The 26,158-nt window shown below is 50.2% G+C and overlaps 1 protein-coding gene across 5 annotated transcripts in view; it reads left to right on the forward strand.

Moving 5' to 3' along the window:
- Window positions 1-26,158, forward strand: part of ACSS1 (acyl-CoA synthetase short chain family member 1) — a 66,150-nt gene that overhangs the window by 17,955 nt on the left and 22,037 nt on the right. For 2 of the 5 annotated variants that reach the window (XM_034662357.1, XM_019809999.2), the window contains exons 3-9: window positions 5,450-5,640; window positions 13,262-13,461; window positions 19,079-19,159; window positions 20,614-20,789; window positions 21,183-21,335; window positions 24,591-24,738; window positions 26,001-26,138. In XM_034662357.1, coding sequence (XP_034518248.1) covers window positions 5,597-5,640; window positions 13,262-13,461; window positions 19,079-19,159; window positions 20,614-20,789; window positions 21,183-21,335; window positions 24,591-24,738; window positions 26,001-26,138 — 940 coding nt within the window. In that variant the 5' untranslated portion in view covers window positions 5,450-5,596. The remainder of the gene's footprint in view (window positions 1-5,449; window positions 5,641-13,261; window positions 13,462-19,078; window positions 19,160-20,613; window positions 20,790-21,182; window positions 21,336-24,590; window positions 24,739-26,000; window positions 26,139-26,158) is intronic. The other 3 variants (XM_034662355.1, XM_034662358.1, XM_034662356.1) reach the window with 2 other exon arrangements.

Here is a 26,158-nt window from a genome sequence, read left to right on the forward strand (position 1 = left end):
GCTCCCCCCGGGGTTCCTTCCCTCTGTGACAGCAGTGGGCACCGGTTCCAAGGAGCTCCCTGCTGGACAGGCCAGGCAGTGCAGGTGGGAGGAGGAGAGATCATCTGCTGTTACATTTTCTTTCTGGCAGGGGGTGTGCACAGTGAGGAACTCCTGTCCAGAGGAGCAGAGGGGATGTCAGGCCTCCTTTTACCCTGCCTGCCTCAGAAGCCCTGGGTGGGCATAGAGGGGCCGGCTTTCTTTCTGGGCATGCTGGGGCCAGCCACTGGGTGTTACTGAGACTGCACGGCTGGACCTGATGGAGAGGGTCCACAGAGAATACAAAATGTGGTCTTGCCCTTTGGGGTACCCCTTTCTCTGGGGCAGTTTGACCAACACACATGGAGCTGGGGCAGATCTACAGCCTAGGGGCACTTCCCGCAGAGGTTCTTTGTTTCCTTGGCCTTGGGTGTCACAGAAAGGAACGTCCAGGGTGCCAGCAGTAGGAAGTGGGAAATCTCAACATGGACACCCGGTTGGAGAAGGCTCTGGGGAAGTTCTGAGCAGGATTGGATTTTGAGAGGCACAGGAAGGGGGGTGTGTGATGATGAAGACAGAGAAGCAATGGTAGGTGAGTGCGCTGTAGGGGGAGAGGACCGGGGAGGGTCGAGGTGGAGGCCTGTGCTCCATGCTTGCTCTGTCCTCTGGCTGTGTGTGACCTTGAGCAAGTCATTCCACCTTTCTGACCCTCTGTTTCCTCATCTGCAACATGGACACATGCTTCTTCTCTGCCGGATGGCCAAGTGTGGAGCAGCACCTGGGGGATGAAAGCCCACAACAGGGTCTGGGAAGACAAGGATTTTGGATTTGATGAGGGAAGGGCATGGGGTGGCTCAGCGGCTGCTGGGGCTGGGAGGAGGTGGGGTGGTGTTTTCAGGGCAGGGACTTCCCCTCTGGAGAACAATCTCTAGTCAGCTAAAATGCAGCCCCTCCCCCTTCTCGTGGGCCTGACCCTTGTTCCTTGCTCTTCTTCTCAGCCCCAAATCAATTACTTTAATGAGCAAGCTCCTTTATTAAAATAAACAGGGCAATTGAAGGGAAGACTCCTTAACGGGCATAATGAGGTTGATGGGCAGGGCGCTCTGGAGTAAAACAGCCCCTTGATCCGTGAGGTTTTCCATGGCAAGAGTCACGCAGGGCAAAGTCGGTTTGCTCCGTGGGTTCCCCTGGGTGGGGGGAGGAGAAGCCAGAGGCCCTGGGCACATGTGCAGTGTCCTGGCTTCCCTGACTAAGAGGAGGGAACTGCCTTGGGTACGCTTTTTCCCCTGCTGACCTCTGAGTAACTGTGATTGCAAAACTTGGTCGGGAATCTGCGTGCTGACTGCCAGGAACTGGTGGAAACCCTAGGTCACTTGGATTGGGCACTTACCTTTGCTAAAGACTTTGGCTCTAGATGTTGAAACTGGGAAGTGTTTTGAATCTTTCTATACATGATCACTTATTGTTCTTGTCCTTCTTTTGGATCAGCTAAGTCTCTTGGAATTTTATATTTTAGAATGGCCAAATCTTGGGACTGCAGCAGGAATGATCCACTCAGAGTGTCTATGGCCAGGGAAACCTCCTTGATGGGAACCCTTCTGAGAATTTTCTGGGGGCAAACAGTGGCAGGGCACATGTAAGCAAACACCTCCCTTGGAGCTGGATCCCAGTTTTTGTGAGCCCTCTTCTGTATGCAGGGGCTATTGGAGGATGGCTGGGTTGTGGAAGGTGGAGGCAGGCGCACAGCCTGGTGAGGGCACAGTGCAGGCCCTGGGGTGGGAGTGGGGGAGGGGAGCAGGTGCCTAAAGGGTGGGGCCAGGGAGGGGCTCAACACATGCTTCTGAATGGAGACAAGCTTTCCTGCCACAGCTTGGAGAGGAGTCTTCTAGGACTAGGTGGTGGTGTTCCTGTTTTTTTTCCTTTCTGCTTCTGGAGTCTCAAGACAGTGGGGTAAGCCTGACTCATAGCTTCACTGTGGGTGGCGCTGTGGTATCCTGAGGCCCAACACCATGTTGGTTCCCATCAGGGCAGCAATGTGGCCGCAGAGGGCAGTTTGGAACCTCCTCACCTGTCCAGAAGTGCACATCAGTCCCGGACTGAGGTGGGGGACTGCATCTTCATTCCTGCCCCCTTTCCCTGCAGGTGCCCATTTCCTCCTCCCATGCTAGGTGGACACAGAAGGGAAGTGTCACTATGAGGTTAGACATGCTGTCTGATGCAGAGTTGAAAATCTATGCACAGCTAGGAGGGAGTGGGCCCCCGGCAGGCCGGGTCCCTGGGGAGGGTGAGGATGCACAGCCCTCCTGGCTGGCAGGCCTGTGTGCCACAGAGCATGGCAGTCCCCAGCACGGCGACCCGTGCAGTGCTGGCATCTGGGCACCCAGTCTGCGGCAGGGCTGAGAAGAGGGCCAAATGGGTGAGTGGCATGTGGATGTGCCCTGGGCGGCCCCTTCCTGTGTTCAGCCTGCATCCAGTCTCCAATGCCGGCCAGGCTGGACCCCTCTGTCCACTGCCTTCCTGGAACAAAGGGCACCAGCAACAACTCCTGGGAAGGTTCCTGGTGACCATCCTGCATTACCAGGCTGGGAATGGGGTGTCCCAGCTCTCTGTCCTCCAGAAATCATACCTGACCCTGCTGTCTGGGGGCAGCCCCTGGCTGGCGGGGCAGGAGCTGACACTGATGCTCAGAGCTCACATTCATGGTCATTCTTGGTTTTAAAGCCCAGGACCTGATGCCCAGCGAGCTTCTGGGGTCCTCAAGCTTACCCAGCTGGAAAAGTCAGAAATGGGCTTTTAGTTCAGCTTTGTGTGGCTCTAGCCAGTGTACTGAGGAACCTGAGTCTTCCTTCCCCATCCCAAGAGGGAGGAGGTGACAGTGTAAACAGGACCACTGCTGCTCGGCAGCACTAACTTGGTGACAGGCCAGACGCCTGGCTCCTGGTGTGTGCAGAGGGTAAAGTCTGCTGTGTGCAGACAATAGCCCTTTACTGACCAGGACCCTGTGTTCCTGTTGTCTGCCCCCACTTCCTGCTTAAGCAGACACACATTAAGTGCTAACATCAGCTGGGGAGGAGGAGGCTTGTCAGTGCCAGCAGGCTCTAGATGGCCTTGAAGAGGGACAAGGGTCAGCTGCAGAAGAAGGCGGGGCCAAGGGCTGTGGAGTCCTGCTGTGACCATGGGACAGCGAGGAGCAGGAAGCAGAGTGCTCAACGGGCTCTCTGGGCCTTGGAGCACCATCGAGGCCAGGGTCGGGGACGCTGTGGGTGCCAGAGGAAGGGCTGACAGAAGGGTGACGGCAACTTCTCAGAAAGGGGCTGCCTGGCCTGGCACTCCCTCATCCTTCATTCTTTGTGCTGGCCCTCCCCACTTGGCAATTTCCTATCCCAGATCCAGATAAACTTCCTCTGAAAGCCTGGCATGAGGTTTTTGAGCCATTGATAGGTAAGGTGACTCATTTGGACCAACACATCCCCATTCTCCCTGCTGGTTCTGCTTGACTGAGTTAATGAAGCAGCAAGGGCATGGAATTTGAATTCCGTGTGGTCTCCACACATCAGTGAGGTGTCACTCTGGTAGCATCTAAAGCAGTGATTGCCAGCTCAGGGTGTGACCGAGTCCCCTGGGGAGGCTTCTGACAGTAACTGAGCTATGCTGAGTCAGGATTTCCTCAGGGGGTCTGGGAGCTTTACTTGAAAACACATCTCTCATAATACAGCTGCCTGCCCCGTCAGAGGGAACGTGTGTGTCAGGACTCAGCTGTAGAAAACGGAAGTCATTGCCACTCTTTGAAGCAGAAAGGGACCTTACACAGAGTGCTTACAGAGCCTTTGGCGGGCTCCCAGCACCCACTCTGGCACAATCAGAATAGAGACCCCACAGGCACTCCTGAGTTCTCACAACATGCCCCTGAGCCTCTGGTCCTGGGCCAGGAAACCAGCCTTCTGCTGGCTCAGCTGCTCAGCTTTCTCCCGACATCTTTGCAGCAGGTGGAGCCTTTCCAGGAGAGCTAAGTTCCTCCAGAGCTGCCGCAAAGCACTGCCCACCTTGCAGCTGCTGCCCACGTGCAGCGGAGTCACGCACACGAGCCCAGGTGCGAGGTGTCTAAGGCGGCCCGTGCTGCTGAGGACGCTGGAACAGATGCTGACCAGTCTGTCCAGGATGGGTTTGTGGACCCAGATTCTGCTCGATTCTTGAGTGGTTGACTGTCCCGGTATGAGGACCAGGCCTGTAACTGCCCAGACCCCAGGCCACTCAGGTGGGGCCTGGTGGTCCTTCCTTCTGGTGACCAAACCCTTGGGGTCACTCCTGTGTGCACCACAGCTGTTCAAGGTCTGCTCTAACAGGCTCTGATCTTTCCCCCGTTGCTCGCTTAGTCCTTCCACCAAGGTAGGCCTATCTAGACGTGGATTCATTGCAGGCCAGGCCATTTTCCAAAAGGGTCGTCTCCTATCCTCACACAATAAACCCGATAGTTTTCTGGACCTTATGACTAAATTGTGGGACAGTTTTCCAGTCTAAGGTTCTACATGAGGAGGCCTTTGGCATGTTATCAGCTGGTGCAAATGGGGGAACTTTTGTGGAACTGCAAAAGGGCGCCCTTTAGAAGGGGTGTGAGGCCTCATATGTACTGCAGTGTCCGGGGCAGGTGCTTTCAAGCAGGGCTAAGCTGCACAGCTACCTGTGGCAGCGCCAGGGATAGGGCTGCCATGGAGTGTATGTGCACGGCAGGGGTGGGGGGTGGAGTGGGGACAGGAATCCCAATTTCTTGAACTCACACAGAATGCAGTGCCCTAAACCCAGGGTTGGGGTCCTATGGCCTGGAAAAGGAAGGAGAGCTTGAGTGAAATGAAAGGGTGTGCCTTTTGCTCTTCCCTTCCTTCCAAATGAACAATTTAAATTTCTATTAGCAAGTATTTATTAAATGCATGATTATTAAGCAAAATGAGTTAAATAAATAAATGACAATTATTGTTTTTAGGAAGGAAACAACTAAAGTAAGTAACCTTTAAGGACAGCCTCAGTGGGGGTCACAGGCAGTGGGGGTGCTGAGGGCTCCTGACATTGGTTCTGCTGTCACAGGGGCTCCTCCTCTCAGTCTTTTGCTCAGTTGGGCAGTGAGTCATGTTGGTAGCTGGAAGTCCTCCACAGGGGCAATAGTCATACCACAGTAACTGGCAAATGCTATAAATCAGGGCTTTTATCCCCCTGGAAAAAATTGGTTGTGAAACGTTTGGCAGCACAATAGTGAATTTCATGGGCCCCCTGTTCTTTTTAGCAGTTTCTCCAAGCTGCTACCAGAGGCCAGGAAATCAATTTGGACCCGAGGCAGTTGTGCCAAATTCTTGTAGCCTCCAGATTCCCACTGGTGTGACTATGTCTCCTTGCTTCCTTTCCTCTGCGTGCTAATTTGGAATGTTCTGTGGATTCACAGTGAAGCCTGGAAATAGAGCAACCCCCAACTCATGTCTGGTCTGAAGCTGGCCGCCCTGTGTCCTGTTGTTGCCCCTGCTGCCCGGTGGACTTGTGTGGAGCACTGTGGGAAGACCCACCAGGCCACACGTGGATAAGTCAACATGGAATGGGACCTGAAAAACTTCTAGTGGCTTTTTTTTTTTTTAAACGGTAAGGGGAATGTTTTTAGAAAGTTAAAATCTACATCCTGTTCCAGATTCCACCAAGGAGGGGACATCACTTCTGTGGTTTTCCCTGGGAAGTAAACAAGCCTGGCCGGCCAGTGGGTGAGTGTCCTGCCAGGGCACCATCTGTTTTCAGGGCTGGAGTCCAGGACTGGAGTCCACCAGCACACTCTTGTCCAGGCTGCCAGCCTGGCATCTGGCTCCCTCAGTGTTGGGCGCTGGGCTCTGGGTCTGGAAAGGAAGGACTTCTTTTCTGGAGAAAAGACAGGCTGGAGGCCAAGTGCTGAAGTCTGAGGGGGAAATCAGGCATTAATTAGGACAGAACTTTTTTCAAGTCTGACCGTTACTTCCATTCCACAGGCATTTGTCTAGAGGCCGACTGCATGTAGGGTTTTGTCAGAGCAGGAGAGAAAGACCTTGGGTGAGTGCTTCGACCTGGATATGACTATTGAGGCATATCCTTGGACAGGTGGTCCTGAATGAGTAGCCAGACATGGACTCATGAAGGAAAAGGCCACCCCATCCCTCCTCTCTCCTGTTCTCCTCCATCCTGATTACAAGAAAGGCTCCATGTAACTACAGTGAGCCAGCTTTGAATGCTTCTCTTGCTAATTTTCCTTTTGAACAGATCAGCCTCAAGTTTGGAGCTTTTAGTTATTCTTAAAAATGAATGTACATTAAAAAAGAAACTACCCTGCCCCAAATGTTACATAAATAACAACAGAGTTGGTGGATGGCAGAAATCATGAAATTTGGGAAGCTTTGCCATGGAAAACCAGCTGTCCTGATGTTGAGGGGTTTGGGGGAACTGCTTAAGAGCAGGACCTCAGAGCCAGGCCTGGGTTTGAATCCCACCCCGACCCTTTCAGGAAGTCAGTTAAGTTCTGTTTGCCTTAGCTTTCTTATCTGAGAAATGGAGGTAGGGTAGTGGCAGCTCACACCACGAGCTGTTGTGAGGGGTAAATGTGTGTGTGCAGTCAGAGCAGTCCTGGGCACAGGACATTTGCTGAATAGCTGTTACTGCTGTTCCACGGGAAGGAGATGTGAATGGGGGATGGGTAGACAGGAGGGGAGCATTCTGGATGCCAGCATGTGGGGATTGGGGAAGGAACCAAAAGGTGGTCATGGCTGGCCATGGAGAGGAGGTTCCCTGTACTCACAGTGGGTGGCAAGTGTGGCTGGAGAAGGTGGGGTGGCTGGTGGATGTGGTGGAGACACAGTGGGTGACAGACAGGTGGGGTGCTCAGAGCGTGGCACCCCCAGCCTCTCGGAACCAATGGCCAGGGGCTGAGTGCCTGCAACCTGCAGGCCAGTGGCAACTGCTGCTGTGCACAACACATCCTTCTCAGATCTGCTGACCCCTCAAGGTGAGGACTTCCCGTCAGCACCTGCTATGGGAGCATGCAGCAGGTGGGCTATGCAGGTGAGGGCTTCATACAAGGCATTTGAATACACTTGAGTCTCATTCACCCTGAGCCAGTGGCACAGCGACTTACACCAAAGCAAACTGGCATTTCCCTTCTTCCTCCTGTGAAGAGACACTTGAGGAACCACTGATTGATGGTGATTTCCTTTTTCCACCATAATTGTAGCTACTGTTTAGAGGATGCCTTCACGTGTGTGGGGGACTTCATATTTGGTCCTTGTCTTCATCTGTTGGGGCTGTTGTAACAAAACACCATATCTTGGGTGTCTTATAAACAACAGAAACTTGATTTTCACAGTCCAAGAAGTCCAAGATCAAGGCAGCAGCATGGTCACATTCTGCTGAGGACCCTCTTCCTGGGGTATAACCACTGCCCTCTTGCTCTGTCCTCACACGGTGGGAAGGGCGAGGGAGCTCTGTGAGATCTCTTCTATAACAGCACTGACCCCACCCTGAGGGTCCCACTCTCATGACCTAATCACCTCCCAAATGCCCCAGCCCCTAAACCATCATCTTTGGGGTTAAGATTTCTACATAGGAACTTGAGAACACACTTCAGACCACAGCAGTCTCACAAACACCTTGGTAATGGGCCCTGTTATTGGGATGCTGTAGACAGGACCATCAAGGCCCCAGGTATGCAGAGAACTGGGGTGGGAACCCATCTCTGATCAGATGTAGTTTGGCTTCCAATGAGACATTCTCCTGAGATAAACTTTCCAGGTCCAATACTTTCCATAAACTATAGCATAGACTCAAGGAAAATACACTTATCTTCATTTCATTTTATTTATTTATTTTGGATAGATAGATACATAGATGGGGGTGGGGAGAGAGCCAGAGAGAGAGAGAGAGAATCCTCAAGCAGATTCCCCGTTGAGCACAGACCCTGATATAGGGCTCGATCTCACAACTCTGAGGTCACGACCTGAGCCAAAATCAAGAGTCAGATACTTAACAAACTGAGCCACCCAGGCACCTGAAAATACACTTATCTTCTGTGAAAAAGGTGGAAAACATGCAGCTGTAGTGACCACATTTTCTCTGGTTGACTTAGTGTCACCAGTGGCAGTTCAGCTATTGTTTCTTGAAAACCGTGTGTCTGGGGCCTTCCTTGGGAAATAGCAGCTTCGGGAATTTTTCATCTCTATGTGTGGCTACTGCTTTATATTCCTTTGCAGCTTCTCTTTGCTAAAGGTCATGGTCATGAAATCAAATAACGACGTATAAGGAATTTCACGCTTGATTTATGAACCCATTCGGCTGGATTTCCTGGACCTCTATTCCCAGTGGTCATGGGTAGAAGGGTGAGCAAATTTTATCGCCATTAAATCAGATTTGGTGGTGAGAGTAATGTCAGGGTCAGAGGAGTCTGGAGGGAAGGAGTTTGTCCCTAGGCCTGGTTCTGAGACACAATTCATGAGGCATCGACATACCCCGCCTGGCCTGCCATGCAAGCCCCATGTGAGCAAGGGGCCCTCCTGCTTTGTTCTATTTCCTTTTCTTCTCTCACCACCCCACTTCCAGAAGTGGCTTGCTGAAGAAAATACGGAACTGCAGAGGAGCAAGCTGAGTGCCCTTTCAAGTTCTACATCTAGCTCCTGGAGTCAACCCGTCTTCTCTGTCCTCACCCAGGCTTGGAGGAGAGCAGGGACTCTGAAATGCTTTGCATCGGCCCAGGCCTTATGTTCACAATATCAACATGATCACCTGGGCTTATTTCCTTTACGGGCAGAAGAAAGCCATATTGCATGGTGCACTGGGTGTTATACGCAAGTAATGAATCATGGAACTTTACATAGAAAACTAGGGATGTACTGTATGGTGACTAACATAATATGAAAAAAAAAAAAAAAGAAAAAGAAACCCAAGAGAAAAGTAACTGTGGGCACTTTATCAGAGGGAGCGGTCCCTCTCATTTGCTGCCAAAGGGGTAGGACAGTTTCCTGCCCGTGTGATGCTGATGTGCTGGCCAGCCTCATGCTCTCCTGGTGCAGGGAGACGGAAGGTGTCTGCAGAGTAGACAGGCGCTCATGTTGAGAGCACAGGCCCGAGGAGACCTGTGCCTGCCAGAGTTCTTATCATTGCTCACTTATCTGCTGTTCCCGTTCATTCAACAAATATTTACCAAGCCTACTATGAACTAGGCTCAGCTGTAGGCCCTAGGAAGAAGGCAATAACCCCAAGTCCCTGCCTAAGTAGAGCATGTACTTAGTGGGCTAGATGGACAACGAAGGTGGTAAGTATTTATTTAATGAACACCAAGAGGCAGAGTAATTGTAGAAGGGAGGAATCATGCATTCCCAATTTGTTTACTTCTTAAATACCACACACGCACGCACGTGCGTGCGCACATGACTTATCTTACTTCACTGGGCTGTCATTGGGAAATGGCTAGGAGGTAAAGATACTTTCAAACAATAACCATGAAGAAAACAGCTTTAATTAGAATATAGATAAATAAATACCAGGGTATTTATTCCTCTCTTTCTTTTGAACTCTGTTTCCAGCTGTGTCCTGTTTTGGACTGAGCTGGGCCAGGGGCCTTTATACCGGCTGAGACTTTGGCAAATGTCATGTTGGTTACAAATACTTGAGGTCAGATTGTGTCTTTAGCATTGCGTAAACGTTATTTCCCGCTGATGCTTAATAGTTGGCTATAGAAATTCTTCTTCCTTCCCCAAGGCCAGTCAGCATTTTACTGGTGTTAAGCACCATTAACACCATGACAGATTTATCTACTTGTGCACAGTATTTGCATATGTTCATATTGAAGGTTTGTCCCTGAGGAGTCTACATTGCAGACGAACTTAGATATCTTCTTCATGACTGGAGTAACAAATGTTACTTTTCTCTTTGCACTTGAAAACATAACTCTAACTCACTTCAGTGAGATCATTTTTCAGAAAGCTGCAAGCTGCCGTCCCTTGGGAAGACCCTGTTGGCAGAAGGAAGCCAGTATTTCCTGCAGTGACAGCCCAAAGCACCAAAGCTCCTTTAAGTGGCTGCATTATCTTTTTGATACAGAAATAGCAGCATTTCAGTTTGTGAGAGTCTTTGAGAAGTCACAAATATCTAAGAACATGCTTTTGAACAGGTTTTGAATATATGGAATGATAGGCTCACTCAAATAACGTTTATTTTTCAATGATTTGAAGGCCTAGGTTCGCTAACCATATTTTCCAATGGCAAAAGTGTGGAGGAAATCAACGTGTTCTTAATTTACATGATTAAATGTAGAGTTGAGATCAAGGGTCTGGGTACCCATATTCTGCTCCAGACAGACACCATGAGAATGTGGGTGTCCATTTGGTAACCTGGAGGTGTATCTATAGAGAGTAAGTGGGGTCATGGATGGCTGGACTACAGAACTGGGAGAAGAAAGGCTTCCTGGGGTATGGGGCTATTGAGAAATTTGAAGGGCTGTCATTGAATGACAAATTAGTTTATTCAGCTTTAAAGAGCTGAGTTGGGACCAATGTGTGGAATTTATACAGCTACAGAACTTGGTCCAATATAAGACCTTCTCTGCTAAAATGACAAAGCAAGACACAGCCCTGTGAAGCGGTAACTTCCAGCAGTATGATGCTTAAGCAGAGCCTGGACCACTGTGGACAAGAGTGTGGCAACAAGATTTCTGGACCCCAAGGGAGACTGCACCATCTGACCTTCAAGAAGCCCTTTGATTTTGAGGTTTATGGCTTTGGCAGAGTGGATAGGAAGGGGAGTGTGCTTAGAGATTTACACAGAACAAATGCTTTATCAGAAACTGCTCCTCTGGATGTAGCACCAGGAGTCCAGGACCCACTGGACGCACCTCCAGGTGTAGCATGTGTTCATGCCTCTCAATCCTCCAGGGAACCCATGGGCTGCCTCAGATTGGTTTCCAGACCCTCCTCCAGGGCCATAGCTCCACTGTTCTAAAATAGGGGGGCGACTCCTACCACTGCTCCCTTGCTTTTCCTCACCATAGTCAACCTGTCCAGAAAGTTCTCCCTGCTGCCCTCAGAGACTGTAGCACCAAGCTGAGATGATAAATACCCTCCACACTTTCATGCATGTGCCTTCATCTCTCTAGTCAGAGCTGTGATCCTGCAGGATACTTTCCCTCTCATCCCCACAGTGTCTGGATGGAATTTTTAACATCTTAGGAATTCACCAGTCAGTTATGTGATTTTAGGAATGATTTCTAGAATTTAGATTTTTAGAATTTTAGAAAATGATGACAAAAAGATCTGATGAGAAAGATAGTACCTACCGAATGTTTGGCAGGGTCCTGGGTAGGTGACGCTTCTCTGTAACATTTGTGACAGGTACACAAAGTGCATGGCACCTGCTCTTTCTCAGATGTTTGCATGGCAGTTGAGGAAGGTAAGCAGCCATGTTTAATGCAGCTACTATAGAAAATTAACGCAGGCTGCTCTGTCTAGACAATTCACATTTGTTCCTCGACTTCTGACTGCTGCCTTTGGTCTACAGAATAAGGACTGAATTTCATCACCACTGATGTGTAACACACATTCAAGCTTCCATCTCGCGGAGCACTGCTCAGAGGCTTAAAACCTTAGCTATAAAAATGGTGCTTCCACTGGACTTGAGTTACTTTCCTGCTTCATTGACTATAGCTGCCTCTTCAATACTATCACAGGCTGTCCCAGCCTCCTTCCCTGGATTAGTATGAATGTTTCCAGGCTCTGGATTCTGGGGAGTTTAGTGTTGGGGACTATCGGGAAGTGCTCTTTCTTTCATCATAAACTTAGGCAAGGGGTAGGTGGGGCACCACTGAATGGTGTCTTTGTCCTCCTGAAAGCTTTAAGGAGGCGATGAAATCCTGAAGAGGCATGCTGGAGCCAGCCTGGGCAGGAATCCCTGGTCGCGAGGAAGCGCAGGCTGGAATTAGGATCTAGTTCTCATCAGGTCTCCTTGCAGGATGGCTTTGGGAGAAACAAAAGCCCCCTTGAATTCTCTGCCTGAAACGGGGAGTGTTCATTTTCACTACACCGGTGTTCCTAGGGGGCTCCTGAGCTTGGCCTTTCCTTGAGGACCTTTAGAAGACAGGGGAAGCAGGCACACGCTTCTAAGGGGCCTCGCAGAGCTCAGAGGTCCGGTCTCTTTGGCTGCCAGGGCCTGCAGAAGTCGGCGCTGCCCCACTCAGACCTCTCGGAGAGATGCAGAGCTCAGGTGTGGTTTGGTTGGTTGGCTGTCCCTTATTCTGTCTTTCCGTGTTAGTTCTGTGATTAAATAACAAATTAAAATCACTGCAAAAATGGTAAAATGATTGCCTATTTGCATAGTCCACGGTCAGCGGGACCAGGTGCTGGAATAACATGGAACTGAGCGTCGAGTTCCCCAGGTTGCTTTTCACCACTTCCCACTCCACTCCAGACAAGTGGGCGCCTACCAGGCGTACTCCGCGTTTCCGGAGTTGACTGTCTTTGACTCTGATTGGGCTGGGTTAAGTCACCTGCCAATCCTTAAGCCAGTACGCTTCTCCAGGGAGATGCTGCATTTTGATTGGCAGGCGGAACCTCGTGATTAGTCCAGGAGCGGAGGGAGGATCACGTGGAGGGGGTGGGTATCTGGCTGCCCTTAACATCTTCTATGCGCCACGCCCATTCAGTGCCTTGCACGCAGAAAAAGGGGGCGCTCTCATTATGCGCCTTCCCTGCCTCTGCAGGGTGGGTAGTTGTCACGGGGCCAGCCTTCCCTCCGACTCGCTGTGGCTACGCAGTTGGGAATCTTGCGTGAGCAGGGGCCTCCTGGCTGAAGCCTTGCTTGGGGCGGCTGAGCTGGGTTGATTCAGAAAACTGGGGCCTTACTTTCCCCAGTAAAGGTCTTAGGAGATCACTGTGAGGCCGGACATTTCCAGAAGTCTCAGGGATATGACGATTTAGGCTTTGGACGCCTGTGCTGTCTGAGAAGCCCTGCTGTAAATGGACACAAGGACAGCCGTTTTACCACAGTAACGTGGCCATGAATCTATGTCAGTACCAGCCTACCAAGTTGAAAACATTATTTTCTGGAAAAGAACTTGCCGTGCAACAAGCACTTGAGTACCTGCTATCTTCTGGGCCTTGGCGGGGGGTACAGTACTTGCTGTTTGCAGAATTATGCCACCCCAAATTACTCTGTGTTTTGGCCCTCCCCCTTCTCTGATGGCCTTCTCTTCCTTGTACTTAAGGGAACTGCTGGAGACCACCTGCCGCCTGGCCAACACGCTGAAGAGACATGGCATCCGTCGAGGGGACCGTGTGGCCATCTACATGCCTGTTTCCCCACTGGCTGTGGCCGCAATGCTGGCCTGTGCCAGGATTGGAGCCGTCCACACTGTTGTCTTTGCTGGCTTCAGTGCGGAGTCTTTGGCTGGGAGGATCAATGATGGTGAGCATATGGACGGAGGGAGAAACCTGGAGGCCTCTGGCCTTTGTTTCTTGGGGCCTGGCCATCACGGACTTAAGAGTGGAGACAGACATTAATAAAAATCCCACAGAGAAATGGCAGATACCACCAGGGACAGGAACATGGCTGAATGAGCATTTGTTCTGTGAGCTGAGATCTGATGGCATTGGATTAACCAGGTGAAGAAGTAAAGGAAGATTCCAGGTGGAGGGAACAGCGTAGGTCCCAGCTGCTTGGTGGGAGGAGCACAGCGCACGTGAGGACTTTGGGGGCGCTGGCATGGCTGTGGTGAAGGTAAGAAATGTGTAGGGTGAGATGATGCTGGGGTTGTATGGGGAATGTCTCACAGGTCAACAGCTAGAAGCCTTCCATCATGAGGAAGGATGGAGCAGACAATTTCTGGAGGCCTGGAGTCAGTTGTGGAGGCTTGTGGTGCATGTTTAAGGATTTCTGTCTGAAGGCAGGTCAGAGTCTCCTGAACAGTGTCCAGAACAATACTGTCTCCCTCCTTTTTGTGGCAGGGCTGAGTGCCTGAATAATGACCCCATGTCTGCGCGGTCTGACCCCTGCTCAGTGAGATCCTAGAGAGTCTGCTGAGCTGGCTCACCAAGAAGGATGCTTATGGGGGCCCCTGGGAGTTCTTTGTGTCTCACTGAAGACTTGCCTTTGGGTAGTGGACAGAGCTAAAGGGCAGAGTTCTCAGGCCCTGGCTGACCCCCTTTTTAGGATGGGCTGAGAAGCCTTTCCACTCCCTCTGTGTTACTCTTTCCACTTTAAAGGGTTGGTGCTGTCACTCATTTCTCCTTCTCTATCTAAACTCTGTAGCACCTATGTGCCAGGCACTGTTCTAAGCACTTTGCAAAAGTCATCTCCTTTAATTAAGATAGTCTTCATAAATATGATAGGCAATAATGCTCTCACTATTTCTCCCTTCCCTCATTTTTTATTACTATTTACAACCATCTTAGAGTGTACAGTTCAGTGGCATTAAGCACATTCACAATGTTGTGCAACTGTCATCACTGTCTATTCCAGACCTTTTTCATCACCCCAAATGGACATCTCATACCCATTAAGCAGGTGCTCCCCGTTTCCCCCTCCACCCAGCTTCTGGCAACCACTAATAGGCTTTCTGTGCCAATGATTTGCCTATTCTGGATATTTCATAAAAATGAATTCATACGATATGTGTGGCCTTTTGCATATGACTTCTTTGACCACTCACAGTGTTTTCAAGGTTCATCCATGTTGTAGCATGTATCATTGCTTCATTTCATTCTTTTTTTTTTTTTTAAAGATTTTATTTATTTATTCGACAGAGATAGAGACAGCCAGCGAGAGAGGGAACACAAAGCAGGGGAGCGGGAGAGGAAGAAGCAGGCTCCTAGCGTAGGAGCCTGACGTGGGGCTCGATCCCATAACGCCGGGATCACGCCCTGAGCCGAAGGCAGACGCTTAACCGCGGTGCCACCCAGGCGCCCCAATTTCATTCTTTATAAATAAAATTTTACTGTGTGGGTATACCATGTTTTGTTTATCCATTCATCTGTTGGTGGACATTTGACTTGTTAACACTTCTTGGCTATTTTGAGTAGTGTTGCTGTGAACGTTCACGAGAACACCTGCTTCCAATTTTTCATGCATATACCTAGGCATGGAATTGCTGGCTTGCATGGTAAATCCATATTTACCTTAGTGGAGGAACTGCAAACTGTTTTCAAAGTTGCCACTCTATTTTACATTCCCACCAGCAACGGATGAGGGTTCTAGTTTCTTTGAATCCTCACCAACGTTTGTTATTCCCCCCCCCCTTTTTTAATTATAGACATCCTGGTGGGTATGAAGTAATATTTCATTGTGGGTTTGATTTACCTATCTAATGACTAACATCATTGAGCATCTTTTCATGTGCTTCTCCATTTGTATGTCTTCTCTGGAGAAATGTCTACATAAGCCCTTTGTCCATTTCTTAACTGGTTGTTGGTCTTTTTGTTGGTTAAGATGTAAGAGTTATCGCTATGTTCTGGATGCTATACCTTTACCAGATTTATCATTTGCATTATTTTCTCCCATTCTGTGGGGTGGCTTTTCACTCTCTCAGTTGTATCCTTTGATGCACAAAAGTTTTTAATTGTGATGAAGTCAGGGTCATCCATTTTTTTCTTCTGTTGCTTGTGGTTTTGGTGCATTATTTAAGAATCCAGTGTCATGAGGGAGCGCCTGGGTGGCGCAGTCGTTGGGCGTCTGCCTTCGGCTCGGGGCGTGATCCCGGCGTTCCGGGATCAGGTCCCACATTGGGCTCCTCGACTGGGAGCCTGCTTCTTCCTCTCCCTCTCCCCTGCTGTGTTCCCTCTCTCGCTGTCTCTCTGTCACATGAATAAAAATAAAATCTTAAAAAAAAAAAAAAAGAATCCAGTGTCATGAAGATTTGCCTTTATTTTCTTCTAAGAGTTTTATAGTCTTACCTTTTACATTTAGGTCTTTGATCCATTTTGAGTTAATTTTTGTATATGGTGTGAGGTTCAACTTCATTCTTTTGCCAGTGGTTATCCAGTGGTACCAGCACCATTTGTTGAAGAGACTTTCCCCCCTCATTGAATGGCCTTGGCACTTTGTGAAAACTAATTTGCCACACATGGGAGGGCTTATTTCTGAGTTCTGTATTCTGTTCCAATGATCTGTACATCTGTCCTTGATTTTCATGTGTCAATCTACTCTTGCATTCCAGGATTAAATCCCACTTGATCATGGTGTGTAATCCTGTTAATGTGCTGCTGGATATAGTTTGTTAGCAATTTGTTGAAGATTTTTGCATCAGTATTCATAAAGGGCATTGGTCTGTAGTTTTGTTATTTTTCCTGCAATGTATTTGTCTGGCTTTGGTGTCAGGGTAGTGCTGGCCACGTAGAATTAGTTAGAAAATGTTTCCTCTATAGTGTTTGGGCAGAGTTTGAGGAAGATTGATGTTAACTTGTCTTTAAATGTTTGGTAGAATTCACCAGTGATACCATCTTGTCCTGGGCTTTTCTTTGTTGGGAGGCTACTGTTTTTGAAGATGAGGAGACTGAGGTACAGAGAGGTTAAATGGCTTGCCCAGGGTCACATTGCTGGTTAGTGACAGAGCGAGGGTCTGAACCCAGACATTCTGCCACCAGAGTTCATGCTTTTAGCATTATACTAGGCTGGGGCACCTTGGGGGCTTAGTCAGCTAAATGTCAGCCTTCGGCTCAGGTCATGATCTCAAGGTCCTGGGATCAAGCCCTGTGTCAGTCTCCCTGCTCAGCGGGGAGCCTGCTTCTCCCTCTCCTCCCCGCTCCTGCTCTCTCTTGCTAGCTCTGTCGTTATCTCTGTCTGTCTCTTTCAAATAAATAAATAAAATCTTAAAAAAAAAAACCCAAAACCATTACATTAGGCTGCTCCTTTCCTCTCTTGATGATGTGGTCATGGTTGCCAAGTGTTTCTGTTAAGATTCTTTAAAACAAGCAAAAGCAGTGGGCCCTGGAGATTTAGTAGCTGGGTGCTGGAGCAGGTCCCAGAACTTCAGGAATCCTAAACAACAAGGCCACGGAAGGGCAGGGTCCAGGTCAGCTCTGAGGCCCTCAGCAGAGGAAATTGCTAAAATTTTCTCTAGAACTTTGCCATCAAGAGGTTCTTACCCAACACCTATGGCCTCTATGTCCAGCTCCCCTGGCGTCAGTTTCCATGGGCAGGACTCTGTTGGGACAGGTGTTTGCATCCTCTTGGGTCAATGAGGGGGATGTTTTGGTTATTTATTGCTGTATAACAAACTACTCTGAAACTTAGTGCTTAAAACAAATTTTATTATTATATTTCACGATTCTGTGGGGACAGGTATCAGATGGGCTTAGTGGGAATGTCTTTTCTCTGCTCCATGATATCTGGGATACAGGCTGGGTTGGCTTACACAGTTGGGGGCTGTGAAGCATCTCTTTCATGTGGCCTCTTTGCATGACCAGCTCAGGCAACCTCAGGCATCAGACTTGTTACATGGTGGCTCATGGTTCCAAGAGGATGGAAGTAGAAAGTGCCAGTTGCCCTAAAGGCCAGGTCCAGAATACACAGGGCATCATTTTTACCGTATTCCATTGGTCCAACCAGTTTGGCCATTCCAAATTTAAGGTGGGGGGGACCCTATTTCTCCTTGAGAAGTAATATGAGACCAGGTGAAAGAATTTGCAACTCTCTTTAATCCATCACTGGGAGGGGGAGGATGGGAATGTGAACATGGCCACCAGGGTCTCATCATAAGCTAGGTGGCCACCTCAGTCAATATGTTCTATTCTAGAGCTTCTGTTTTAAGATTTATTTATTTATTTATTTGACACAGAGAGAGGGAACACAAGCAGAGGGAGTGGGAGAGGGAGAAGCAGGCTTCCTATTGAGCAGGGAGCCCAATGCGGGGCCGATCCCAGAATGCTGGGATCATGACGTGAGCCGAAGGCAGACGCTTAACAACTGAGCCACCCCAGTGTTCCTGTTCTAGTCTCTGTCCCCTGGCCTAGCCTCCAGGCTCTGACCACTCCTCTTCCCTTTATCTTCCCTCTTGCTTTAGGCTGTGTGAGGAGTAGAGAGAATGGGTAGTATGGTGGGGAGGGTGGAGGGCAGGAGAATGATTCTGAGAGGCTATAGGGGGAGCAAATAATGGCCCCCACAGATGTCCATATCCTAATCCCTGAAAACCTGGGAATATGTTACCTTACACATCAAAAGTGCTGGGCAAATGGGATGAGCACTAAAATGAGGAGATTATCTAGGTGGGCCCAATCTAATCACGTAAGCCCTGGAAAGCAGAGAACTTTATCTGGCTGGAGGCAGAAGACTCGTGGCAGAATAATAGCTCAGAGCATGAGAAGGACTTGATCTGCCTTTGCTGGCTTTAATGATAAAGGAGGTCACAAGCCAGGGGACATAGGTGGCTCTAAAGGCTGAGAAGAACAACGCTTGGCTGACAGCAAGGAAAATGGGGATATGGGGATCTCAGTCCTGAAGTTATATGGAACTGAGTTCTGCCAACACCTGAATAGCCCAGAAGCAGATTCTTCTCCAGAGCATCCAGATAAGAGCTCTGCTCCCTCACACCTTGATTTGGGGCATGAGACTTCAGGACTCACCTGGACTAGAGAACTGTGAACTAAAATATGGGTTTTCTGAACCACTAAATTTGTGGTAATTGGCTATGGGAGCAATACAAAATGAAGACAGATGCTAACACCTGCTCAAAAACCAGGTAGGTAAAAATGACAGCTTCCCAGATAAAGTGTCATGCTGATCTGGCCTGTGCCCCGATGCTGTGCACACACCCTGTACCCGTCACCCAGCTTCAGGGGGAACCACAGAGTGAGACCTGCTTCCCAAGCACCTCCTAGGGACTGCACATGTGCATGCAGGTTCCTGCCCTAGAGGACTGCTTGGGTGGGAGACCTCTCCTGCCCAAATGAGAGCCAGGATCAAGTCATGTGCCATGGGAGGCTGTGGAGGGGCTATAATCCACATGATGCAATTCTAACACCCAGGATGGACTGCGGCCACTGCTTTCTCCTGAGGGTCCTGAGCTTTCTTTGTCTCTCATCCCCTTAAGGCAGAGCTCTTTCTACCTACTGGATCATCTCCCTTCCTGCCCCACGGGGAGTTTACCTGGACCAATCCCAGCACCTGGGAGGTAGGCCAGAGTGGTCTCTGACCGACTTCACCCAGCTGATTTTGTTTCCCCAGGGTGACTGATGGCCAAGGCTGAGGAACAAAGAGTATGCAGCTGGGGTCCCCTGGCGTGCAGAGCTGGATGACACTCCACTGGGTGCCTCAGGCCCTCTAGAGTACCTCTCTGACCCTTGGGTGACCCAGCCAAGGGCTGAAAGAATTCTTAGGTGGCTCTCAAGGTCATGTCATCTATAGGGCTCTTAGGGTGAAGAAAGAATGAGTGTGTTGCTAGAAGGCACTTTTCAGACTGAAAAGCTGAAGGAGATGGGTGCCCCTGTCAGGGCTCCCACAGAAGTAGACCCTGAGATGAGAGTTCAGGGGTAGCCAGTTCATTTGGGAGGTGGTCCTGGGAAGTGCTGTAGGGTGGTGAGGAGTAGGCCTGGGAAGAGGAATCCACTAGACCAGCTTCCACAGCGGGTGCCTGGAGCTCAGTCCCCCAGGGAGCCCTGGGAGGTGATAGAACCACATGGGGATAGGCCTATGGGGGATGAGGGAGTTGGGGTATTTATACTCCAACCCTTGAGTCATTGTTGGAGGGCTGCTGGGGTTGGGGCAATCCCTTAGCACTTCTGCCTATGGCAACCCCTTAGCACTTCTGCCTATGGCTTTGGTAGAAGTCCTTGGTGTAGCGTGATAAAGGTCTGAGGATGTGTGGGACCCTGCTGGTCAGTACTGCAACTGGGTATTTGTTCTGGGCTCTTCCTAGGGGCCAGTTATAGAATAGCCCACTGCAGCCTTGATTCCTCTGGGTCATCCCAGGTTGGGGCACAATGTGGGGGCTCATTCCTTTGCCTATGGTTCTGAGGCTCAGTTTATGCTGGTATTCAGTTCCTTGCTCAGGGCCTCACCCTTGGTTAACTGTGGAAGCTTGGGTCTTCCCAGAATTGCCCTGGGCCTGGATGAGGCTAGCCAGGTCATTGAAGAGCAGGTGTGGAGCCTGGAGGGTTTTCTGCTAAAGGCAAGGATGGGAGCCTGTAGCTCCTGGCACCCATTGGGAGTTGTGGCCTCTGTTTTCTGGGAAGTGAAGGTTCTTGACCCTGGACAGGACAGGGGCCACACAGGACACATTGGGGCTTGGTCTCTGGCTGCCAAGCTTTCTTGGTCTCTGCATTTTGGTGTTGCTTTGCCACCATGGTGGCTGTGGGTGAGGACAGTGTGATGGTCTCTCACCTGGGAAAGCCCCAGGGCAGGTGGCAGGGAATGGTGGAAGTCTTCCCTTAGAGCTGGGAAAAGGGCTGGTGCTTCTGCACTGAGCACAAAGATTGCAAAGCAGGCAGAGCCCCCATGTTTTGTTGACTCTTACCCAAAAATGGACTTTGTCTATCACACTTTCAGGCTTGGACTGTGTGGCTGTCAGTCTGGTCTGTGAGGGTCAGAGTGGGAAGGAAACTGACCAGAAATCTCTGTCTCCATTAGCCAAGTGCAAGGTGGTCATCACCTTCAACCAAGGACTCCGGGGAGGGCGCGTGGTGGAGCTGAAGAAGATTGTGGATGAAGCTGTGAAGCAGTGCCCGACCGTCCAGCACGTCCTGGTGGCTCACAGGACGGACAACAAGGTCCACATGGGACATCGGGACATCCCCCTTGAGCAGGTGTGGTTGCCTCGCTTTGGAGTTGCCTACGGTTGGAGGAGGAGGGGTAATTATTGGGTTAACTGGGTCTGAGTCTTGTTAGACTGTGGTTCTCAACCTGGGTCCCCTAGAGGTGTTCAGGGTTCCCCAGTGATATCTGATGGACTTATATCGTAGTTGGGAAGATGGAATTCAAATACCACAAACATCCTGAAACATTTAATGTAACAGAAATGATTGGATCCTTCCTTTTGTGTTCTCTCTGCATCTGGAGTTGAAGTAGGGTAGAGAAGGCGAACTGAACCCAATCTTCCAAGTCCTGTAGCAGCCAGGTGAGAGGTGTTCTCATGAAGGGTGAATGGGGGCAGAGGGTAACTGCCCTGGATGGGGCTGTTTATGTCTTCCCCCTTACAGGAAATGGCCAAGGAGGACCCTGTGTGCGCTCCGGAGAGCATGGGCAGTGAGGACATGCTCTTCTTGCTGTACACTTCAGGGAGCACTGGGACCCCCAAGGGACTCGTCCACACCCAGGCGGGCTACCTGCTATATGCCGCCCTGACACACAGGGTATGTGCCTTGGTGGGGGAGGCCGAGGGTGCGAGGTGCCATGCCTCTGTGGCAGGGCTCTGGGCAGGGGGCCTGCAGAGGCTGGATTAGGGCTAGAACTCCTGCTGTAATTTAGTGCCCATATGTGTGAGGGTCTAATGTTTCTCCTGGTGTGTTCAGGAGTGGTGTGCTGTGAGTTGTGGCACTGGTACCGTGAGTGGGTGGGTGTGGGGGCCGAGTTTCTGTGCTCGTTGGGAGAGTCCGGGTCTGTAATCTGAGGCTTGCTGCTGGCCTTTAGCCCCTTTGTACCTGCATCCATGCCATCTGTTTGCTCTGGAGGAGTCGGGCTCTCGCCAGGTCTGACGTGCTCCCTGGCATGGCTGCATCCTGATGCTCAGGGGCCCAGGTGCTTAGGCCTTCCTGGGCCCCTTCCTCCATAAAAAACATCAAAAATTATATTTTACAACGGAGTTGGTATAGAGATGGATATGTTACATTTCCGTGTTAAAATGTCTACTTCTATTTGATATATATATTTTTTTCTGGTGTTAAAAAGTAAAACATTTTCATATGCCCCTAAAGGTATTATGGGCTGGGCTCTGCACACTGGGGCCACATTTTAAAAGTAAAATTAGAAAAAGATTTACTTTTCTAAGGAAATCTAAGTTCAGTATATGGAAATTGTATTACAGTGGACCACCCTTTAGGGCCTATAAAGAAGATGGTATGGCATGTCTTTATTTAAATGCACTTAAAAATCAGGACTGATTTGAATGTGGGTGGGTTGGGGGGGTTGTGGTTTAATTGGCATCCCTGGTCACTTGAGGAATAGTTGACACTTCCCAGGTAGGATTTGGTTTCAAGATAGTGTTTATGGACCTGACTGTTGCAACAAGTGAAACTCTGCTCTAGCTGGTACCAGCAGCAAAGGGAAGTGATAGGCCAGGTGACCAGCAAGCCCGGGCTCATCCAACAAGGGCTTGGACATTGGTCCTGGGTGGTGGTGTCTTTCCTGCCTTGGCTCCCTTCCTCTGTGCTGACCACATTCCTCCCCAGGGGCTGGAGAGAGCCTCCCAGTCCCAGCAAAGTCACTGGCCAGGTTGCAGTCCAGGGCCCCATTCTGACCCAGTCGCTGTGGCCGGGGGTGGGGGAGGAATGTGCTGATTGGCCAGGCTTGGTCACACAGGAGGAGAAGCTCATGAGATGAGTGTGGTGAGCAGCAGATGCGGGAAGGCAGGTAGCAGGCATACACACTGCACATGATGTGGTCTCTGAGTGGCAATGTGCTGGTCCCACTGGCAGCCACTCACATCCAGGACTAACAATGTTGAAAGTGAGCCAGAAAGACGGATGTGGTACAGAACCAGGCTGAGCTGACAAGGTGTTACTTGAACCCACATCCATATTAAAACAGTTCTTTTCTGCTTGCTGGGTGACCTTGAGCATGCTGCAGAACCTTTCTTGACCTCAGGGTTCTCCTCTGGAAAACCCCACCCTTCCTCAGCTCTCGGTGGGGGTGATGCAAAGATTGACACATCGTGTAAGTAAATATACTTTGGGAAATATAACTACTAAGACCAAATACCAGGAACTTCACAGAGTAGATCAAATTGTTTCCACTAGTTTACAATAAACTTTAGGGAAGCTGTAAATGTGGTGAGAGATTCTTTTTTGTGTTTTCAAAGTGTTACCAGGACTCAGTCTACGTGAACAAAGGAAGTCAGGATATAGGTATCTTTTGAATTTCTCTTCAATAAGAGATTTGTTTTTTGAAGCATTAGGAATAGAAAGTTTTAGCCTTCTGTAGGTGAAAGCATGCACACATGGAGAGGGCATTAGACTGTTGGTTCTTTAGGGAAAAGGACAGTTGGCTCTGAAGGGATGACTTAGGTGTGAACAGATTTTGGAGGTTAAGCGGTGGGTTCAGGGTTCTGGCTGACTCCTGGGCCCTTTGGAGCATGGCTGGCCCCAGACACATGCTCCCATTCCAAGAACTGCAGGGAGAGAAATCTCTCCCCATGGAAGAGTTGGCAGTTTGGGTCCAAGTTGTACTAAAAATCCTTTCAGTCCCAGAATGCTGTGGGGCCTTGGGTGTCAGCGTCCTGATTCTCAGGGCAGTGAAGCGCAGTCCTCCTTAAAAGACTCCCTCCCCCTCCTTGGGTCACAGCTGCATAGGGCCCTGGCTGTCTCAAGACCACTGTGCTCTATGGGGACGCCTGGAGAGTCTCAGCGTTCATCTGGGGCAGCAAGAAACTGGGCCACTCACTCAAAGATTCAAAAGAAAGTCTTTTTGTTGAAAAATAGAATACAGAGTAGAATCCAGAAACCACCCAAATCAAATGTGTGGCTTAATGAATTGTTAAAAGGCAAACCCCACTTCGGTCACAGAAGCCCTTCCTGCCTGTTGGACCGCAGCCCCTCCCCATACCCTGAGTTTGATAGCGTCGCGGTCCCGTGTTTCCCCTCTTCTAGCTTTGTCACCCAGCATGCATCCCCTGACCCTGTAGCTTATTCTTGCCCGCTGACGTTTCTTTGAGATGTCTTTTAAGCCTTTTTTAACCTGTTGGTTCTCCTCTGTCCCTTCCATTTCCTTACACTTTGTTGTGGCACCCAGCAGTTTGTCCCTTCGTCCTCTGTGTTTCCTGCAAAGGGGCATTTGGATCCAGAGGCGGGTCAGGCTCAGGTTGGACCCTGTGGCAAGAATGCAGGAGACACATAGGTCTCTGCTCAGGCTCTCGGAAGCTGACGATGCTTGAAGGGTTTCTTGGTCTTTTTGACTTTTGATTTTTTTTTTTTTTTGCAATTTTTAAGGGATCTGAAAAGATTGTGGTATAACTTAATGCAGAAGGGTGCCCTTATTTTAGACGTACAACTAGTTGAGCTTTTACCTGTGGGTACACACATGGCTAGCACCTGCATCGGGACGTGGGGTGGTCTCCAGTTCCTGAGGCACTGACATTCCCCCAGCAGAAAGCCCCCCAGCAGGGCTGGCACTTGTACAACCTCCAGCATACAGATCAGCTTTGGTTGGTTGGGGCTCATGCCGAATGTGCCTGAGGTCTGGCTTCTTTCACTGTGGCCTGTGAGAGTCGGCGTGGTGTGTGCGGCCATAGCTCTGTCTTGTCACTGCCGTAGCTGCATGCAACCCCAGCAGTGCACTTACCCTGCCTGCTCTTGGTGGCCCTAGGAGCAGCTGTGATTTGCGTTTACAGAACACTGTTAGTGACGTGGGAATGTGGGGTGACAGGCTCCTGATGGGCTCTCCTGTTTCTGCAGCTTGTGTTTGACTACCGGCCAGGTGACGTCTTTGGCTGTGTGGCCGACATTGGCTGGATCACAGGACACAGCTATGTGGTGTACGGACCCCTGTGCAATGGAGCAACCAGCGTCCTTTTTGAGAGCACCCCGGTTTACCCTGATGCTGGTGAGGACTGGGGATGCGTACAGGGTCCCCAGGAGGGAGCTTGAGGAAGGAGAAGTTCACAGGAGGGTGGAGTAGAGGCCCTTGCTCTGGCCTGGCTGTGGTTCTTGTGTTCCTGTGGCATAGCTGGGGAGCCTTCGCCCTGCCAGGTGGGCTGGGGCCAGGGGCGGTGTCTGCAGTAGATCAGATAAGCAATAGATTTGTCACTGGAAGCCACCTCAGGACAACCCACTCCGGTGTTCCTGTCCCCCTAGCAAACTGGGTGCCTTGGGCCATCCCCTTAGCACTGTCCCTCTCTTCTCTCTGGCCACCTGACCAGATCCAGCCCTTCTTCAACACCCAGGCCAGCTGCCAACCTCCTGTTACCCCAGACAGAGGGGACTTTCTCCAGCTCTGGGCTTGTGCCTTCAGGGCTCTCTGTCAGAGAGCGGTGCCTGTGGCCTGGAGCCACCTCCATGAATGGAGATCCCTTTGAGGACCCACATCCTGCTCACCTTGGCATCTTCCTCAAGGCAGCACGAAACCCCAAGTCTTTGTTGCAGTGCCGTCGACTGGTGGTGGCTTTGCCAGGAGACTCTTGCCAAGCACTGCACGGCACTAACAGCGATGCGTGTGGTCCTCCTCTGTCACCTCCCCGGCTCCTCTCCAGCCTCCCTGATGGGCTACATGCACCCTAGGAAGAATGCGTAGGGCATCTTAGGTGTGATCTCAGGCACGTCACTTCAGCCCCTCGAAGCTCTGCCCTCTCCGTGTGTAGTGCCAAGGTGGCAAGTTGTGGGGGTATGTGGGGAGCCAGGTGTGTGAATGCTGGAAAATTGCCCTGCTCCCCAGGGCTCATTCAGTGGCGGCTGCTGCTGTTCAGGGGAAGCACCAGTCACCCCCTTAGAGATCATTTAAGTGTGACTGAGCACAAGTTCTGTGTTAGTGTGACACGGGCTATTTTTAAAATTCACAGTGATATCCCTTTGAACCGATCCTTGCTGTATCTTCTGGAATACACCATGTGAATGCAGCCATCCAGAGCCAGGCAAAGGCTGTTGCCAAATGCACCAGCCATGGATTTGGGGTGTGCTGGGAGATGATTGCCACAGGGAGCCCTTCTCAGAGGGCTCCCTTCCCATCCCGTTGATGGGTGTTGGGATTCCATTTCTGTGAACACAGGTGTTTGCATGTCTCCAGTGCAAAGTAACTGTTGACTGATTTCTGAATAAGTTAGATAATGTCTGGTGGGCTCAGACTGACAGTGAACTTGGGCCCTTCTGTAGGTCGATACTGGGAGACAGTGCAGAGGTTAAAGATCAATCAGTTCTATGGGGCCCCGACGGCTGTCCGGCTGTTGTTGAAATACGGCGACTCCTGGGTGAAGAAGTATGACCGCTCTTCCCTGAGGACCCTGGGATCAGGTGAGTGGCATGCTGTGCAA

Source organism: Ailuropoda melanoleuca, chromosome 6 (assembly GCF_002007445.2).
Source record: "Ailuropoda melanoleuca isolate Jingjing chromosome 6, ASM200744v2, whole genome shotgun sequence".
Taxonomy (NCBI): Eukaryota; Metazoa; Chordata; class Mammalia; order Carnivora; family Ursidae; genus Ailuropoda; species Ailuropoda melanoleuca.